General features: G+C 42.5%; 2 protein-coding genes across 2 annotated transcripts in view; both read left to right on the top strand.

Moving 5' to 3' along the window:
• The window catches only part of CR1 (complement C3b/C4b receptor 1 (Knops blood group)), a 296,948-nt gene that overhangs the window by 92,846 nt on the left and 184,388 nt on the right, over positions 1–19,714 (top strand). The window contains exons 15-18 of the mRNA XM_061630611.1: positions 683–742; positions 3,084–3,128; positions 15,893–15,922; positions 16,498–16,573. Of these exons, the coding sequence (XP_061486595.1) occupies positions 683–742; positions 3,084–3,128; positions 15,893–15,922; positions 16,498–16,573 (211 nt within the window). The remainder of the gene's footprint in view (positions 1–682; positions 743–3,083; positions 3,129–15,892; positions 15,923–16,497; positions 16,574–19,714) is intronic.
• Positions 6,131–15,922, top strand: LOC133387397 (uncharacterized). Its single transcript, XM_061632064.1, has 2 exons — positions 6,131–10,959; positions 14,683–15,922. The coding sequence occupies exon 1, from the start codon at positions 6,687–6,689 to the stop codon at positions 10,239–10,241; it is 3,555 nt and encodes a 1,184-aa protein (XP_061488048.1). The 5' UTR covers positions 6,131–6,686; the 3' UTR covers positions 10,242–10,959; positions 14,683–15,922.

Below are 19,714 nucleotides of genomic sequence, written 5' to 3'. Positions count from 1 at the left end.
TCCATCTTCCATGAGTAAATCTTTATATAAAGGACACTGGGTTATGTTTCCCAGTGTCCTTTGTATAAAGATCCTTGTGAGAAATATCTTTCTGAATTTAGTTGTAGGAAAAATTTTGTTTCACCGAGTGAGTTTGTGTGTTTTTTGTTATCGGACAAAGAAATATATATATCTCATTGCGGGTTTCCTTATTTGCCCTGCAGCTAGGAATTTAAGAGCTAAATTTGTGTCTCAGCTTTGAATGTTCTATGTTTGTAATGGCATATTGCTAAACAAGTAAAACGATTATGGTATGGTATGGGTAAATCAGGTCATCAAGAAATTCCGAACCATCTTTATTTTATATTTTTTAATTTGACAAGATTTATATACTGCCTAATCATGAAAACCTCCAAGTGGTTTACATAAAATATGCATTGAAAATGCAAACAAAACTGGATGTTAAAAACAAGATGAAGTTATATTCAAAATATAAATAAAATCAACAGTTTATATCTATGTCTATATCTATATATTAACTTCCTAAACCTGATTCCAAAGATAAGTTTCCAAAGAAACCTCTCTGTGTGTGTAAATCTCCCATAAATGGTACCCCATATGGACTTTCCTAACTCTTGGAAAGGAGGCATACATGCATTTGCAGTCCGCACTTCAAAGTTGCTATAAATCTCTTATTACACAGCAGGTCCAACCATAGGGTCAACTACTGAGCCAAGTGAAGAAACTCCAAACCCTGAGACTGGTAAACAATTGCTTTTTACAATCATAGGATTATATATATTATAGAAATTCTATATCAGTCTTCAGTAGAAATTCCTAGGGCAGTTTACATACAAGGAAAATTGTGTTTGGTCACGATGTGTTACGCTCAAGGTGCGTTGATGCACTATGAACCTATATACAAACAGAGAGGGGGAAACTGCCTTATACCAATTTAAACCATTGGTCCATGTAGCGTAATATGGTCTGTTGTGCTGTGACTAGCAACAACTTTCCATAGTCTTTTATTGAGGAAAGAAGACGCAGCTAGACCAAAAATCAGTTTGCAGCTTTGGGAGGTTAAAATGCTTCAGAACAAGCTTCTAATGCTTGTTAAGCACCTGCATAGCATCTTGCACAGCTCTTTGCAAACCCTGACTGTCAGCTGATTGTTGGGGCTTGCAGAGAGCAGTGTGCATTGCTTGGAAGCCCCAACAATTAGCAAGTTTACCCACCTGTCAAACATGGCCTCTGGGAAAATAAAATGATGTGCACTGTGAATCACCAGAGATAATGCATTTAAAGAAATACAGATCAAGAAGTGAGCTTGTAGATAAAACAAGTTTGGGGGGAAATTGACTCTGTCAAGATGAACCCAGATAACTCAACAAAGAGAGGGCTAAGTGTATTGGGAGAATATTGTGAAGAGACTAGGGCACATGGTAGAGAAGTAGTCGTTTTGAGGCATGAGAATTATGTGAAACAAGCGGAACCTGCAACAGGATGCCACAGTGTATTATACCTCCTAAAAAGACTGTGCCTATTCAAAATTCCAGCAACCTATTTCCTCCAAGCAGTGCGTTCCATTTTTCCTGCTTATGTTCTGTTTTTCTTTTCCAACTGCCACTCTATTCATTGCCTACTCAGAATGCTAATTCCTCATTGGGCTATGTTTTGAGGGATTTGCCCTAAACTTCAGGGTTCTCCCAAGCATGCAGATACCTCCTTACTGTTTCTCAATGGCTATTCTGGCTGCAATCCAGTAGGCATTCCAACCATCTGAGTTTGCTTTTGGGGATGATTAAGGCAAATAGGCTAGTAGAGGTCAAGTGATAGGGCTAGTGGAAACTAAAAGAATATAATGTAAGTGAGGAGGCTAATATACAGAGAACTCTGAGAATACAGCTTCTGGAAAAGTATGAGGGAGAAATGGAAGCAATTGTTCTGCTGTACAGGATGTAAATTTTATAAAGAGAACATTTGCTCCTTAAGCTTCTAATGCTTGTTGGGTATCCCAGTTACCTTCAGATGACTGGGTCAGTTGTAACCCAACTCCAAGTTCACTGCTGTCTCTGAATGGCTTTATTGTCTAAAATACTTTTTGTTTAATACGGAACTTTGGACAACTTCAGCAAAAAATCAGTCTGGACATTATTTGGGTAAATGTTTTGTTTTGTTTTCTTCTCTTTTAGTTTTTTGTGGGGCCTTTCTCTGCTGTAGACTATAGAGCAGGTGTTCCCAAACTAGTCCATGGACCATTGGTGGTCCATGAGCTTCATTAAGGTCATCTATGGCATGTCTATAAAAATACAGTTAAAAATCATACAGCATCTAGCAGGGCTGTGGAGTCGGAGTCATGGAGTCAGAGTCAGGAGCAATTTTGGGTGGAGTCGGAGTCGGTAGAAATGTACTGACTCCGGCTTCAAAATAAATTTTGATTGACAAATTTTTTAAAATATAAATTCAAAATGTCAAAGAAGCTTCCCATGAAGTCAGCTGTATTTGAGCATTTCACCATAACTCAAGATGGAAAACATTTTGTGTGTCAGTGTATGACACAGGACCCAGATGAAGACGAATGCTGTGATGCCAAGATCTGCGCATATTCAGGCGCATATTCAGTGCATATTCAGCAATAAAAATGCTCCTACGAGAGCTTCCAATTCAAAAAGACATTTACAGTGCTTTCCAGGGCTGTTAAGTTGGAAGCAATTTTGCGTGGAGTCGGAGTCGGACAGTAGGAAAATAGAGTTGGAGTCGAAGGTTTGGCGTACCGACTCCACAGCCCTGGCATCTAGTGCAGGACAGTTGCTACAACATAAAAACCATTCAGTGGTCCATCAAGACCCTCAGCAATTTTCAGGTGGTCCATGGGGGGGAAACTTTGGGAACCACTGCTCTAGAAGGTTCTCTAGGTCTGACCAGCCTTGTATTTGAATTTGTAGTTCAATTATGGAATGGCTTTCTTCACAGTAAGGCATTTCTTTTATTTCTAGGAAATTCAGGCAAATCTTTCCATTTTTTTCCCCCATTATTTTATATTTTTCTGTACCACTTTTCATTAATTCCAAAGCAGTATTTTATAAACTCCCTCTTTCATATAGGATCTACACGCAGTCCAGAGACACAGCCTCCTAGAGATGACACAGGTAAAGCTAAAAGGGGGTGGTGGTGACTAACATTAATTATTAATCTTGGTTTAGGTTAGCTCTTTCACTTCTAATGGGCATGGCAGCTTATCTGAGATGGTTTTGGGTTGACGATGAAAGAATTCTAAGACCCTGAGAAAGCAAGAAGTAGTAGGGGAGTATTCCCAGGCCTTGTGAATGATTCCAGGAACATTCAGCTCTTGCCAATCAGCCTTGTTAGGTGGGGGCAGGATGAGGATGGAAGGATCCTACATGTTAGACTCTTGTGAAGCAACCCTATAAAATCTCTGTAGCCTTGCTCTCTCTTCCTTGTAGTTCAGAAGGGGAGAGGAAAGCTCGTTATTATCTGGGGACAATCTGGCAAATAGGAAGTTCCCTACTATTGAGAGTTGGTCCATCTAGCTCAATATTGTCAACACTGACTGGCAGCAGCTCTCCACTGTTTTGGAGAGGGGGCATTCTCAGTCTTACCTGGAGATACCAGGGATTGAACCTGGGACCTTCTGCATGCAAAACAGGCATTCTGCCACTGAGCTATGACCATTCTGCTTTGGGCTTCTCTCCTAAGTATATAATGGAAAATTAAGGTAGTAGGAGCAGTTTGTTTTCTGAAGCTCAGTATTTCTCCTGAGATTCTTGCATATCATAGACTCCAGCATGCATATAATCCTCAACTGAATATATCACCATGGTTTGCTTGCTGTTGTCTCATGAATTCCCAGTGCAATTCTGGAATTAAGCTTGACCTTGATTAAATCCATTCTAACATTCTCTTCAATTCACTAATGCATTGCAGCTAAACATGATGATGGCAGCGCTCTGAAAATCCAAAAAAGGCCTTTCCTGAGTTCTGTGTTGTCGATCTAATACAAGCAATTCCAATATGCTGTGTCAGTTGGCTTCTTTTCTTTACCAAACAAAGGGTTTGTGAAATGGTTGTAATTTTTTTTAAAAAAACTGATCTAGGAGAGTATTGTTGTCTTTCAGACCAAGGCTGACTTAAACAATAACAACAATTCACTAATAGGCAAAAAACCTTGCGGTTTAAGAACGTACCTATAGCCAACAGATATTTCTATCAAACTTTAAAAAGCAGGGAAATTGGGCAGCTATAGTGAATGCACCAGAAGAGCAGGAAACCTATCCTCCTCTCTGAGATATTATACTGCCTACAAATTTGTAAAAATGCAAACACAATTTGGGTTGGTCTTGCACAGTCCAATCCACTTCCTGTGTAGCTTGGAAGAATTGGGTAACGTGCCTCTGAGCATATGGTGAGTGGTGACAATGCCTGCAATCAGCCCAGATAACGCAGGGAGGAAGCAACAATATTAATACAGTTGATACAGTTCAGATAGTCACTTTAAATATGTTTGCTTTACTTTGCAATTTTCCCTATGAGTCCAGCCATCACAGCGGGTATTAGCTCCACCTATCGTGCGAAGGCAAGAATGTCTTTGAAGTCAAGACTAGGGGCGTCAGGCCCCTCCCACTCTCCAGTTCATTCTTGCCTTCCTGCGAACAAGATTGAAATCCTATCATTGAGATCCTATAGCGTAGAATTTAGCTAAGTTGTTTTCGTATTTGTTTACTTTGTGTTTAAATGTCATTTATCTCTGTTGCTTGTTTGAGGTTCTTTCCTCAGAGACCGCGGCTGAGGTTCTTCCTGATTGGTCTTTAACCTTTTATTTTTCGTTTATTCTCTTGCTTGTTTGAGGACCCCCACAGAGACCGCGGCTGCGGTGTTCTGTGGTTTTCTGGCCGTTTTGAGCTTCGGGAGATCGCAGCTCTTTCTCTCCCGTAGCGGTTTTTCCCTGTCTCAAGCCGCGCTCTGTGGAGCCCTTGGAGAGACTGCGGCTGCGGTTCTCTCCCAGGCGGGAGCCTGCGGCTGCGGCTCCCTGCCTTTTTTCCAACCTTTTTTTACCTGCCGGGGTTCTGCCTCCCTAGAGCCTGGTGATCCGGCTCTCTCTCCGCAACTTTAATTTTGCCGTGGAGAGCCCTGCTCCCGGCGGCGGCAGCGGCTTGCCTGCTGCTGCCTCATCCCTCACAGGCTTCTCTCGGCACTTTGATTTCGCCGCGGAGAGTCCTGGTCCCGGCGGCGGCAGCGGCTTGCCTACTGCTGCCTTATCCCGCACAGGCTTCTATCTGCTCTTTCTTCTTGGGGGTTTTCTTGGAGCCGCTAGTGCGGCTATCTGCCCCGCGGCTCCCCCTGCGAGGCTGTGCTGAGCTACCCTTCCCCCAGTTTGTTACCAGATGGCCGCCATTGCTCTGTCTTTCTCCTCCATTTTTAGATCATTTTTTCCTGCCATTTTTGTTGAATTCAAATTTCCCGCCTTTTTTGTTACCCCTTTATTAACCATCGGATACCTTCCCTGCAAGCTATCTGTATGTGTGTTGTCTGTGTGTTGTAGACAGAGTTACACAGGGCTTCCTCACACACAAATTTACTGTGACTGTATCATCAAGGCTGGAGTTTTAATACAGTGGCTGACTTGTACTAAATTTGAATTATATTCAGTACCATCAAGGCTGGAGCTTTAAATCAGTGGCTGACCTGTACTAAATCTGAATTATATTCAGTATTATCAAGACTGGAGCTTTAATATCAGTGGCTGACTCGTACTAAATCTGAATTATATTCAGTATTATCAAGGCTGGAGCTTTAAGATCAGTGGCTGACTTGTACTAAATTTGAATTATATTCAATATCATCAAGGCTGGAGCTTTAATATCAGTGGCTGACTTCTACTAACTGAATTATATTCAGTATTATCAAGGCTAGAGCTTTAATATCAGTGGCTGACCTGTACTAAATCTGAATTATATTCAGTGTTATCAAGGCTGGAGCTTTAATATCAGTGGCTGACTTGCACTAAATCTGAATCATATTCAGTATTATCACGGCTGGAGCTTTAATATCAGTGACTGACTTGTACAAAATCTGAATTATATTCAGTATTATCAAGGCTGAAGCTTTAATATCAGTGCTTGACTTGTACTAAATCTGAATTATATTCAGTATTATCAAGGCTGGAGCTTTAATTTCAGCGGCTGACTTGTACTGAATCTGAATTATATTCAGTATTATCAAGGCTGGAGTTTTAATATCAGTGGCTGACTTGTACAAAATCTGAATTATATTCAGTATTATCAAGGCTGGAGCTTTAATATCAGTGGCTGACTGGTAATAAATTTGAATTATATTCAGTATCATCAAGGCTGGAGCCTTAATATCAGTGCTGACTTGTACTAAATCCGAATTATATTCAGTACATCCTGCTCCTTCTGTGGCCGTGTACCACGCCTGAAATCCAGCCTACAGCACTAATCTGAACTATATTTTGTACATCCTGCCCGCTCTGTGGCCATGTACCAAACCTAAAATACAGCCTATATTATACTAACGCTGATACCACAGTGCATTCTGCCCCCTCTGTGGCAGTGCACTTAGCCATCTGCCAGTGTATTCTACCCCCTCCGTGGTCGTACGCTGTGCCAGTTCGGGTCTTTACATCCTGCCCCCTCCGTGGCAGTGTACTGCACCCAAGTTTCTATAAGATGGCAGAACAGCCAGGCATGTCGCAATCAGCCAGTATGATGCCAGATCAGCCAGGCATGTCACAAACAGCCCAGCCACAACACTCCAAGGTGACTAAGTCTAAGCATGTTAAAGTAATGGCTAAGACAAAACATATTTCCAGCCATAACAAACCAAAGCGGCCACGCTATGCCTCTGTGCCAACCACCACCACTACCACAGCAACTCAGGCACACATAAACGATATACTTCATTCCCCTGCTGCTTTCTCTGACGAGGAGGTTTTTGCTGGCTTTTCCACTCAGCTTTCACCTAACCAGCCTCCCTCCGTTTTACCGCCCCAAACATCTGCTCCAATACCGGCTCAGGCACAAACATCTGCCACAACCGGGCTGCAGCTGTCCCCTGATTTCTTCTCCCAACTTCAAGCCATGCTGGCATTTATCACCCAAATGCAGTCACTACCACAAGTTCCGGCCATACCTCAACTCAACATGGACCAACATGCGTGTCATGAAGCTCATCCTTCCTGCTCACCAAATCCCTTCGATATCGCCAGAGGCAGATGTATTGACGAAGCCTCGTATGCGGAGGAGTCAACCTTCACTGACCACGTTGAAGGAGATGACTGGAGCGACGATTCAGATCATGAGGAGGATACATCGTATCGCTTGTTTAATGCCTCAGACTATCAGCCCCTGGCACGCAGGGTAGTTAATACCCTTGGTCTACAGACTGCGCCTTCAACTTCTTCCACACCAGCCATCAAAGGGGCCAAGGTTCTCAAATCTCCTGCACTTATTGAACACTACATCCCGGTGCCGGACCCAATTGCCAAATTGGTATCTGAAGAATGGGCTCAACCATTTCAATCTCGCCACTTCCAGAACCTGGCTGACAGGCTTTACGCCCTAGCTCCGGACTTTGCCACCAAGTTACACATCCCTGGCATAGATGAACCAATCGCTCACCTCGTTTCACGATCCCTTTTGCCCAGGGAAGGGGAATCCCAACTAAAGGACACTACTGAGCGTCGAATAGACTTCACCCTCCGCAAAAACCACGAGGCCACTGCCCTATCCACGCGTGCCTCCGCTTCAGCCTCCATTTTCTACAGAGCAGCTATGATGTGGCTGGATGGTCTTCTAGAGGACACTAACCCTGATCCTGTCGCCCTCAGAAGGTCACTGGTACAGTTGCGTAAGACAGCAGCTTTTGTGCCCGATGCCACCTTGGATGCCACTCATTTGGGGGCACGAGCCATGATGGCTCAGATAGTCGCTCGAGGGACCCTCTGGCTTTGCCACTGGCAGGCTGATTCAGCGGCCAGAATGAATCTGGCCAGGTCTCCTTACTCCGGATCGTTACTCTTCGGCGAGGAAGCTCTAAAGGCAGTGCTGGTTGATCCCAAAGACGCCCACAAACCGGTTCTGGCCATTGTCCAGAACATCGACCATAGGCCTTCCAGGCACTTTCCTTCCTTCCGTACTAACCAGTCCTTTCAAGGAACGCGGCCAGGAGGACGAGGCCACAATGTCAGATTCTATGACTCCAATTCATCCAGGGGCTCCTGGAACCGACGCTTCCAGGGCAGAGACCTACGGCTGGCTTGTCAACGTCGACAAAAGCCATCTCTAACCAACCCAACGCCTACTACATCTAGGGGCAATGTTGGATACCCTGCAGGCAATGGTATTCCTGGCTCCAGATCGCATCACTGCCATCACAAGCATCGCAAGGTCCCTGATGTAACAAACATCAGCAGACGTCATGCTTCTAGCCAGGGCGCTCGGAATGTTCATTTCTACAATCCATATTGTGCCATGGGCTCGAGACCACACTCGGCATCTGCAATGGACCTTACTGCCCTTTCAACAGGACATTGCCAGCTCCAACCATTGCAAAGTTCGCTTGATCCCTGCACTGCGCCTATCATTCCGCTGGTGGACGAGGTCCCAACACCTCTCCAAGGGCACGCCGTTCAGAGAACCACACAGATCTGTTGTAACCACAGATGCCAGCCTCATAGACTGGGGAGCCCACTGCAACTCCCAGTACGTTCAGGGGGTTTGGTCCACCACGGAGCAGACTCAAAGCATCAACTGGCTGGAGCTAAAAGCTGTACATTTAGCTCTAATTCATTTTCAGTCTCTGTTCCCTTTGGACCATGTCCTCATTTGAACGGACAACACGCGTGTAAAATCACATTTGAACAGACAGGGGGGCACCAGGTCTCGTCCTCTGCAGGACTTACCCTCCCTCACCTTCGTCTGTGCAGAACATCTACAATCCCTGAAAGCAGAACATCTCAGACGGATTTGGAATGTGACAGCAGACTGGCTCAGCAGACAACAGGTGTTTCCGGGGGAATGGAAACTTCACTCAGCCATTTTCCATCGTCTTCAGAGTCGGTTCGGCGAATGCTCAATCGACCTGTTTGCCTCCAGTCGCAATTGCCAGCTTCCCAGGTACCTTGCCCGATACCTGGATTCAACAGCAGAAGCAATGGATGCTCTGACAATACCGTAGCCAGACGGTCTCTTGTACGCCTTTCCTCCCATACCATTGTTAGCCAAAACCTTGAGGAAGGCGTGAGCCGAGAGGGCACAGCTGGTTCTGATAGCACCATTTTGGCCACGCCGACCGTGGTTCTCAGATCTTCTGGCAATGTCGATGATGGATCCTTGGACACTTCCAATCAGGCCAGACCTCCTATCCCAGGGTCCAGTACTGCACCAGGACCCTACTTGGCTCAATCTAACAGCGTGGCGTTTGAACGGGGACATTTGAGGTCAGCTGGACTGTCTGACGCTGTGATTGATATTATTTTAGCCTCGAGAAGACCATCCACTACTCGTATTTATCAACATACCTGGGTGGCTTTCTCCAAGTGGTGTCAGTCCCACCACCATGATCCATCCCAGGCCACTGTGCATCAGGTGCTGCAATTTCTCCATAGCGGCTTTATGATGGGACTTCGACCCAACACTCTACGTCGACATGCGTCCACTCTGTCGTCCATTCTCTCAGTGTCCTCCCCTGGAGCTCCTATTTCCTCACATCCGTTCATCAAACCTTTTTTGAGGGGAGTCGCCCTTCGCTCTCCGGCTGTTGTCCATCGGTTTCCCTCATGGAGTTTGCCGAAAGTTCTGCAGGCTTTGCAACGCCCTCCGTTTGAACCCATCAGGACTGTGCCCCTACGTATGCTGTCCTTCAAGGTCTTGTTTCTGATCGCAGTCACATCTGCCAGACGCGTTTCGGAGTTGGGCGCATTGTCTTCTGCTCGACACCTCTGCGTCTTCCATAAGGACTCTGTTGTGCTGAAGACTGATCCTTCCTTTCGTCCCAAGGTCGATTCAGTTTTTCATTGCAACCAGGACATTGTTTTGCCTTCCTTTTGCCCGAATCCTACCCATCCTCTCGAGAAGTCTTGGCATTCGTTAGATGTCTGGAGGGCTCTCAAGACCTACCTGTCTAGGACCCAAGAGATTCGACGAACGGAGTCTCTTTTTGTATCCTTTCATCCAAGGTTTATGGGGCATAAAGTATCCAATCCTACCTTATCCTGTTGGTAGAGGGCATGTATTACTTTAGCATATGAGTCTCTGAAGCTGTTAGTTCCAGCTAGTATAACGGCTCATTCTACCAGGTCAGCTGCCACTTCGGCTGCTTTTGCCACCAATGGTCCTGTTGCCGATATTTGTAGGGCTGCAGTCTGGTCTACCCCACACTCATTTATAAGGCATTATAAAATTGATCGCTATGCCACTGCTGACGCATCTTTTGGCAGACGAGTGTTGCAACAGGTTCTTAATGAGGATTAGCATCCGGTCCTACCCTGTATGGGCTGCTGGGGTACATCCCGCTGTGATGGCCGGACTCATAGGGAAAATGGACCATTGGTCTCATCTGAAGGGTGATTTTCCTATGAGTCCGGACATCACGACCCTCCCAGTTGGAGGATGACTATATATTTTCTAATGTGTTCTATATTACTGTTACACTATTATATTTAAATTTAAAAGTGAAGTCAAGACTTCTAGTTCTGTTATACCGCTATGTTGGAGTCATGTTACTATGCATGGTACTATTGTGTTATTTTCCTGCTGCCAGGCCTGTTGGCCTTGTTCTTGTATTTTTAGATATCTCTCCTTAGACTTGCTGCGAATGAACTGGAGAGTGGGAGGGGCCTGACGCCCCTAGTCTTGACTTCAAAGACATTCTTGCCTTCGCACGATAGGTGGAGCTAATACCCGCTGTGATGTCCGGACTCATAGGAAAATCACCCTTCAGGTGAGACCAATGGTCCATTTTAGTGAAGTTTCCTATAGGAAATCATTCTCTTTTGCTTCTGTTTCTGTGAGTATGTGAACTACAGCAATACTTTACAACACTAAAAGAAGCTCAAAAAACAATTGTGGAATAATGGCACTGACTATTCTGCAAAATAGCTTCCAATGGATATGAGGAGTGTCTCAATTTGTACAAGATAAAACAGTGGCAGGTGACCTGTATTCTAGCAAAATTATAGGTGTGCTCTGTTTTTAATTGACGCCCACTTTTTCTTAAGTGGAGTACTGAGCTGAAAACATGCATCTTAGGCAGGCCAAGTTTGTTTTTTCCAACAGCTAGAGTCATTGCTTAAGCAGCAACATACTGTAATCTGTCTGATTTTACATCAAACTGCAGTTTCAGATTCAACTTTCCCTGATATATGTATTTTTGTTGGCAAATTGCATCACAAAATTCAAGTAAGTGTGGATTTCAAAGGATGGCTGTGTTTCAATTCTCATACTATTTTGGAAAAGGTGAATTTGATAGATTTGGCTTGAAAAGCGAACTGAATAGAATTTCTCCCCCATCTCTAGCAACACTTCATGGCTTCCATGATAGCCATAAGGCTGTCTCAAGTGGTGATCAGATCATAGTGCAAGACATACCCTCAATCTAGTCTTTGTCTCAGAGTGTGAGGATATGGCCTGGATATTAGGGAGGGCTTTATATTATCCCATTATCGTGGTCATACCACTATCTGGTGACTCAGAGTACTAGTCCTCCCCTGCAGCAGTGAGGACCCATTAAATTGGTCCGCTCCCAGAGAATGGATTCTTCCTGGGGGATTTTCCTTGGTGTGGAATAGTGAGACACTACATGTTCTCAATATGATTGCTCCTAAAGATTCAGTGGTTTGTGACAGCTTCAGGTCATAAATGCCTCATAGAATCATAGTTAGAAGGGGCCTATAAGGCCATCAAATCCAACCTCCTGCTCAATGCAGGAATCCAAATTAAAGCATACCCGACAGGTGTGTCCAGCTGCCTCTCGAATGCCTTCAGTGTTGGAGAGCCCACCACATCCCTAGGTAATTGGTTCCATTGTCGTACCGCTCTAACAGTTAGGAAGTTTTTCCTGATGAAGTTGAGCCCATTATTCCATGTTCTGCACTCTAGGACTATCGAGAAGAGATCCTGACCCTCCTCCGTGTGGAAACCTTTCATGTACTTGAAGAGTGCTATATCTTCCCTCAATCTTCTCTTCTCAAGACTAAACATGCCCAGCTCTTTCAGTCTCTCCTCACTGGGCTTTGTTTCCCAGTCTCCTGATCATCCTTGTTGCTCTCCTCTGAATCTGTTCCAGTTTGTCTGCTTCCTTCGTAAAGTGCGAGGTCCAGAACTGGATGCAGTACTCAAGATGAGGCCTAATCTGTGCCAGTAGAGGAGAACTAATACTTCATGTGCTTTGGAAACTATACTTCTGTTAATGCAGCCTAAAATAGTGCTTGCCTTTTTTTGCAGCCACTTTGCACTGTTGGCTCATATTCAGCTTGTGATGAACAATTCCAAGATCCTTCTCACATGTAGTATTACTGAGCTAAGTATCCCCCATCTTATAACTGCATTTGGTTTCTTTGTCCTAGGTGTAGAACTTTGCATTTATCCCTGTTAAATTTCATTCTGTTGTTTTCAGCCCAATGTTCCAGCCTATCAAGATCCCTTTGAATTTTGTTTCTGTCTTCCAAAGTATTAGCTATCCCTCCCAATTTTGTATCATCTGCAGATTTGATTACTATTCCCTGCATCTCTTCATCCAAGTCATTAATAAAAATGTTGAAGAGCATTAGGTCCAGGACCAAGCCCTGCAGTACCCCATTTGTTATCTCCCCCCAGTTTGAGAAGGAACCATTGATAAGCACTCTTTGAGTACGATTCTGCATCCAACTGTGGATCCACCTGCTAATTATTCCATCCAACCCACATTTAGCTAGCTTGCTAATCAGAATATCATGGGACACTTTGTCAAAAGCTTTGCTGAAGTCAAAATATATTATGTCCGCAGCATTCCCACAGTCTACCAGGGAGGTTACCCTATCAGAAAATGAGATAAGATTAGTCTGGCAAGATTTGTTCTTGATAAATCCGTGTTGGTGTCTAGTAATCACTGCATTGTTTTCAAGGTGCTCTTTATAATCTGCTCCAAAATTTTCCCAGGCACCAATGTCAGGCTGACTGGTTTGTAGTTCCCAGGTTCTTCCTTTTTGCCCTTTTTGAAGATAGAGACATTAGTTCTCCAGTCATCCGACACTTCACCAATCCTTCATGATTTTGCAAAGATAATAGACAGCGGTTCCGAGAGTTCTTCAGCCACTTCCTTAAACACTCTAGGATGCAATTACATCCTTCAGTCGCTGTATTCCAGTAATGGGAGTCATCCCATCAAGTTTCAGTTATACCTGTCAAGTTGCATTTATTCTTCTGTATTAAGCGTTCAAGTTCGTCCTGTTTGTTTCCCATACTCTGGGCATTAGTATACAGACTTCGAAGACCATTCCTTCTTACATTTTTATGAAGACGGTTACTGGGCCCCTTTAGAACTGTTCATTGTTTTGGGGAAAGTGATTGAGAGCAGGCGGCAGGATGTTGAGCAGCCTTGGAAAACATCTATTATCTAGACACGTTACTGGTTTCAAGACTGAATTGGCTTTGGTTGCCCTGATGGATGAGAGAGAGGGGGTGAGACCTTGCTGCTTCTCATTTTTTTCTGCAGCTTTTCATACCATCAGCCAAGGTATTCTCCTGGACCATCTCTGTAGAATGGGTATCAGGGCACTGTTTTATAGTGACTCCATTCCTATCTCCAGGGTTTGTTCCAAAGAGGAGCATTAGGAAAGTGCTCTTCACCCCCCTCACAGGTTCCACAGTAGTGACTGGGTGCAGTGGTGGAATGGATGAGGGCCAATAAACTGAACTTGAAACCTGTTAAAATGGAAGTTCTGCAGGTGAGCAGTTCCTGAGACTGAGAGAGGAGTCAGTTGCTTGTTCTAAATGGAGTTGTCCTTCCTCCATACAAGCTTGGGGGTGCTCCTGGATATATCTTTGTCACTGGAGGCCCAAATGGCTTTAGCAGCTAGTAGCACCTTTTGCTGATGTTCAATAACTGCAGCTATTTCTAGGATGATAATAGTTTAGGCATTGGTAACCTCCAGACTGGATACGTACTATATGGGGCTTCCTTTAAGGTTGGTCCAGAAGCTGTAGTTAGTGCAGAATGCTGCTGTAAGGCTGCTGAAGGGGGTGACCTGTGGACAGCACATAACACCTTTGCTGACAGAGCTGCACTGGCTGCCAGTGTGCTGTGAGGCAAAGTTTAAAGTCTTGCCTAAACAACTTGGGGCCAGGTTACTTTTGGGAACACTTTACCTTTTATATCCCTGTCCAGTCACTTTGATCCTCACAAGAGACACTCTTAGTAGTGTTGTATGCTGCTGAGGTTTATTGTATGTCTGCTAAGGCCTGGGCCTTTAATGTAGCAGCACCTGCCCTTTGAAATGCACTTTCAATGAACAACAGGTAGTTATCGACAGTCTTGTTGTTTAGGTGCCTGCTTAAGACTTGCCTGGGTTTTACCTGAGAAGTGATCCAGCTATGTTGATGTGCTAACTTGATTTACTAATCTGTGATATATTTTGTATTTGTTTGATGGATGTAATTCTATTGTTCTTATGCTGTTTATTGCCAGGATATTCCTCTTAATATTGGCAGTATAGAGATTTTTGCAAATATTATCAATTTATTCATTGGCTTCTACAATCGTCTCAAGGTGATGTACAATAAAACAGTTAAAATCTGGTAATAATTAAAACAAACACAGAAAAGGCAACATATGTATTTAAAACAGAACAAAATTGACACACATGGCAGAGACACATTAATACAGCTAGGAAAGTAAACAACTCAGGACCACAAAACAGACAGCCTTTCTCTTTTATCTTAACATCCTAGTAGGTCTGAATAGGCCCTAATCAGACCTGCTAGGATGTGAAGATCATTTAAAGAGGCCTTGTTAACGGTGCTGTATTTAACAATATGTCACTTGGAGGCAACACAGAAATGGGTTGTTTCTGTAGAGGTGCTCACTCTGCAATAGCCTCTCCACTCCTATAAAGGAGGCACCTACGAACAGTAGGGTGCTTCTAATACATTTGTATGCTCAGGCTTTCCCTGACCAGGTATTAGTTCATTTTAGATACTCTGTTGATTGTTTGCTGTTGATATTATTTAGAGTTTGTTTATTTTAATACTTATTTTACTTCATATGTTTTAACATTTTATTCTGTAAACCACTTTGGGATCCTCAGATGGGAAGTGATTTAAAGAAACAAATTTATTTATTTTAACAAAATGTATATACCACTTAATTGTAACAAAACCTCTAAGTGGTTTACAAGAAATACTAAAATTTTCTATAAAAACAAGTAATTAAAAACATTTGAATGCATTTTTAATACTGTAGTGAGAACCCAATTTCTGGGTTCCAACTAGATAAATACTTTGAATTAATAAATAAATTTCTCTACATTCAGTCTTTCATTGTGGATTTTAATATTATATTATACTATATACTATTCAGTATGGGTGTATGCACACAAAGGGTGGTATTCAACTAAATAGTAGCAATAGCATAAGGATTACCACTAGTGCAGTGGAACCTCCCTCTCCCCCCCATGCATGCCCCACATCATTCCCAAATCTCTGGTGGGTTGGAGGAAGTGCCAGAGCAGATTTAGGGGTGTGGTGGAAGAGCATTCTGTTGCGCAAGGAGAAATCTTTGGGCTGATGGAATGTTAGCCTTAGCACTATGTTGAATACAACCTAGAGAGATCACACTATAATCTTTCACTTATAGCTTTGAATTATAGCTCAAACCTTTTTTTCCCCTTCCATTTTAGGATCAAACAGCTCCACGGCAATTATTGTTGGTAAGTAATTATGGAGTAAGATGCTTCAATATACAGTTGCTGCTATTATACTTTAATGCCTGGTGGAATTGTGACTCTCCTCTCCTTTTTCTCCAGTTTGTGGTTTAAATTCTGTATAGCTTAATGGAGACAATATGAGGTTACCGTTATAACCTTACTGGACACATTATAAAGTCATCTTCATAAGCCGTATATTTTTATGTTGCTTGTGCATGAGAGATCACCTGTCTTCCCTGTGAAGTCAGTGGGTATGAAAACTGGAAACCAATGAAAGTAGTCAAACACTAAAAGCAGTTTTTAATGCTGGTTCTTCGTGCCCAGAGCAAATGGACAATTTTTAATCACATTGATTTTTAAAGTTTATCTATCTTGTGTTTGTATTTAGTCTGTAATAGGATTTGGATTCTGCTTGGGGTTCTTGTCTCAAACCTGTTTTAAAGCTACTGTTGGAATTACATTTTAGCCTCTGGTAGGACTGGGATACTGTAGTCTGTTCCTGAACAGGGGGAAAAAATTACTTTACTTGTTAATCATTACACTGTATCACTGGATTTCTTTCTCTTTTCCCCTTCAAGGATCTGTGGTGGCTGTTTTATTAGGGGTTGGTGCAATTGCTGCAATTTGGAAATGCAGATCTTTCTTTATTAAGGGGTGAGTCGGCCCAAGATAAGCCATATCTGATTCCTTGTAGCTTCATTTGTGGCTGTGTGAGCAAGTATATGTTTCTGGGCTTTGCTTTGCCTTTCGGCTTCACTTTGCCTTCAGCCTACACTTCCCATGTAAATGTGCTTAGTGTTCAGAAGGGGCTTGTATATTTTATGCTGAACAGTTGTGCTAATCTGCCAGCATAGAAGAAACAGTAACAACTAAAATGGCCAGTCTATATTCTATGACGTTCCCAGCAGTGGTCTGGAGTGACAAAAATGGTCTGCCTCAGTTTACATCATCCTAATGCAGATTTAACAATATTCTGGTGCTGAAATTCCTAAAACCTACTATCAAAAAGGATAGAAAATGTTACACTCTAATCTACAGATATTGGGGCAGTCGGGGTAATTACAATTTGTGATTTTGACTTTCAGACACAGTAGTAAAATGGATTCATTGAACAGTCCTGTCTGAAGTCAATAACTTTTTTTTCCTGGAGTAATCTGGGCTAGGGCTGTAGTCTAAACCAACCTCTTATACCAGTAACTTTCTAGATATATTAAAATATAATTATTCTGACTTTTGTCTTTCATAACTTTTCTTTGTCTCTATTTCTCTGTCCAGGATTGACTGTTTTTGCGATAGCATTGTGTATGTGATTTTCCTATTAGATATTATGTATATACTATACGTATGTAGACAGGTTCACATAATTTTGTGAGCACTGATTAAAGTGTTTCCAAAGATTAATATAGCAGTTGTTTTATGATTTATTAGTCATGAACACTTGGTGCAATAATTTCTTAACAGGTTAGTTACCTGTGATCATCCTAACTTTCAAGTCTTTAAAATTCCGTGGGTTCGGAGTTGGTACCAAAGCTTACTGATGCAACCCTATGATCTTGGATATGGCAAAGATAAATATAGTTGGGACTCCTGACAAATTATACCTTAACGTGCATACCACTGGAAAGCCTAGGTGGTGGTCTGCACAAATATTTGTCATAGAACTGAAATAGCAAAGGATTGTGTTGCAGTTGTCCTTAGTTTGATGTTTGGACAACTCTGTAAGATTATATTTGAGAGTGTTTAAACCTGTGAATCTTACGTGGTTGAAGGTATTCATGTTTATAGTTGTCTATTGAATTTTGAGCATCTCTATCTGCTTTTAAATTTCTTGCAAAATAAAAGATTGCCAATCCTTTCTAACAGATTCAGTGCCAGTTACAATATATTCATTCCACTGTATGCTCTGAATAACCTTCTCATTCCTAGTCAACTGTTCTTTCAATAACAGGTTTTGTGTTTGCAGGTTCCCCTTTTTTACAGTGATCCAATCAGCTCATGGATTTTTTTTAAGTTTCTCGTTCTCATCATTATAAATTAAAACATGAAAATGTGTAAGCAGGACCTGATTAAAGCATAGAAATCGGAGGACCTTGGAAAGGACCTACTTTGGCAAACACATTAATCTCCCTCATTGGTTCTCTTTTCCCCAATTCACCTCTTTTCACTGTCGTATCTTTGCAAAGTTAAACACATTTATTCAGATTTTAGAGTTGGAATGCCAGTCAGTTGACCAACCAGTCAAATATTTTCTGCTGATTGCTTGTTTGACCCATAACCAAAAATGCTTTTGTGTTGTTGGTAGTGTTGTCTCCCAAATGGGGTCCGTTGCCTGGTGTGCAGTACAGCCAAATGACCACACCCAGGTTGAAGGGTCCAACAAGCTTTATTTCATTCTGGCCAGAAGAGGTGCAAGGTGATAATTCGCAAAACAAGCACACACCCCTATAGGGGTGCTACACTTTTATACATTACAAGCAAAAATTCATGGCACATTCTGATTGGCCCCCTAATGTCAACCTGCCATCTTTCCATTGGTCAATCTTCTAACTTATGCCCACCTTCCCTTGTGCACACGGCACATTAATTTCTCCACCCATATCTGCATTCCAAAATTGCCATTACTGCAGCAGCTTACAAGCATGTATTTACTGATAAGCTTCAGCAAGGCATGCGACTCCTCTAGGCCTCCTAAACTTAGTTTCTTTTTCTGTGCGTTTTTCTCAAAAACCCTGGCTCTGAGTCATCAGTAGCCTACATTTTATAATGGTTAATTGTGGTATAATCTGATAGCAAAGGGCTCTTCTTCTAGTCTGTAGCAACTAGTGCACCTGCATGGACACACTGCATAGACTTCATTTAGGAGTAACTACTCTTGCCCTCAATTATAACTATGGACACATTTAAATACTTGAATGTTATTTTGTTACAGGAGTGTGTGTGTATGTGTTTAATTCTATTTATATCTGTTTTAACTCCAGGATAAAAGCCAAGAACACTGTTTGATCTTATAAATATTAACATATATATTATGTCTGTATAACATTGTTGGCTATAAACTAATGATTAAATTCAGTACTTTAAAATTAGACTTCTAGGTTGAATCCAAAGGGACTCTAGCATGAATGGAAGGTACTTCTACTCATGTAAGGGCAGGGTGTCTGTGATTTCTCCCAACTCTTCTGCCACACAGACACTATTCACCGACCTTCAAAAGCAGCCTGAGTGTGTCTGTGCAGAAGACTACAGCAAGGAGATATGAAAAGGAAATACCCTTCCTTTTCATACATTCTTTGGAGCTAACAATTCATTTTTCAATTTTGCCAAATTAATGCATCAAATGCTTTGACTAGTCACATTACAAATCTGAACAGTTACTTATATAATTCTGAGCATACAACTTGGGTTTTCTGATCAGCTCTCCTTATGCCATCTTGTTTTATGGCAAAAAAGTCGGCAATGCAATCCAATGCAAGCTTGCTCAGAAGCAAGTCCCACTATTTCAGTAGTGATGGCCACTGTATGTTTGCGTTTGGGATGAGAAGATTACTGCTACTTTACCATGTCCAGTGGAAACCAAGCGCAGCAGGTGAGAGTGCCGATGCATGTACCTGGCTTCCTGTTAGCCAAGTGTGTGATGCCTCCTCTCCTCACCCAACCACTTCTGGTGGAAACACTTCTGTAGGAACACTTTATTTCATAAGTGACATGGCATCCACTCAGTGACATAGATTTGTTGCAGCTTTACAAAGTAGACAAAAATAACTTCATTCCTGTCCATAAACAAAAAGCAATACT

The sequence above is a fragment of the Rhineura floridana genome, chromosome 6 (assembly GCF_030035675.1).
Source record: "Rhineura floridana isolate rRhiFlo1 chromosome 6, rRhiFlo1.hap2, whole genome shotgun sequence".
Classification (NCBI taxonomy): domain Eukaryota; kingdom Metazoa; phylum Chordata; class Lepidosauria; order Squamata; family Rhineuridae; genus Rhineura; species Rhineura floridana.
The sequence above is the reverse complement of the archived record's forward strand: the minus strand, read 5'-3'. Positions and strand labels throughout refer to the sequence as shown.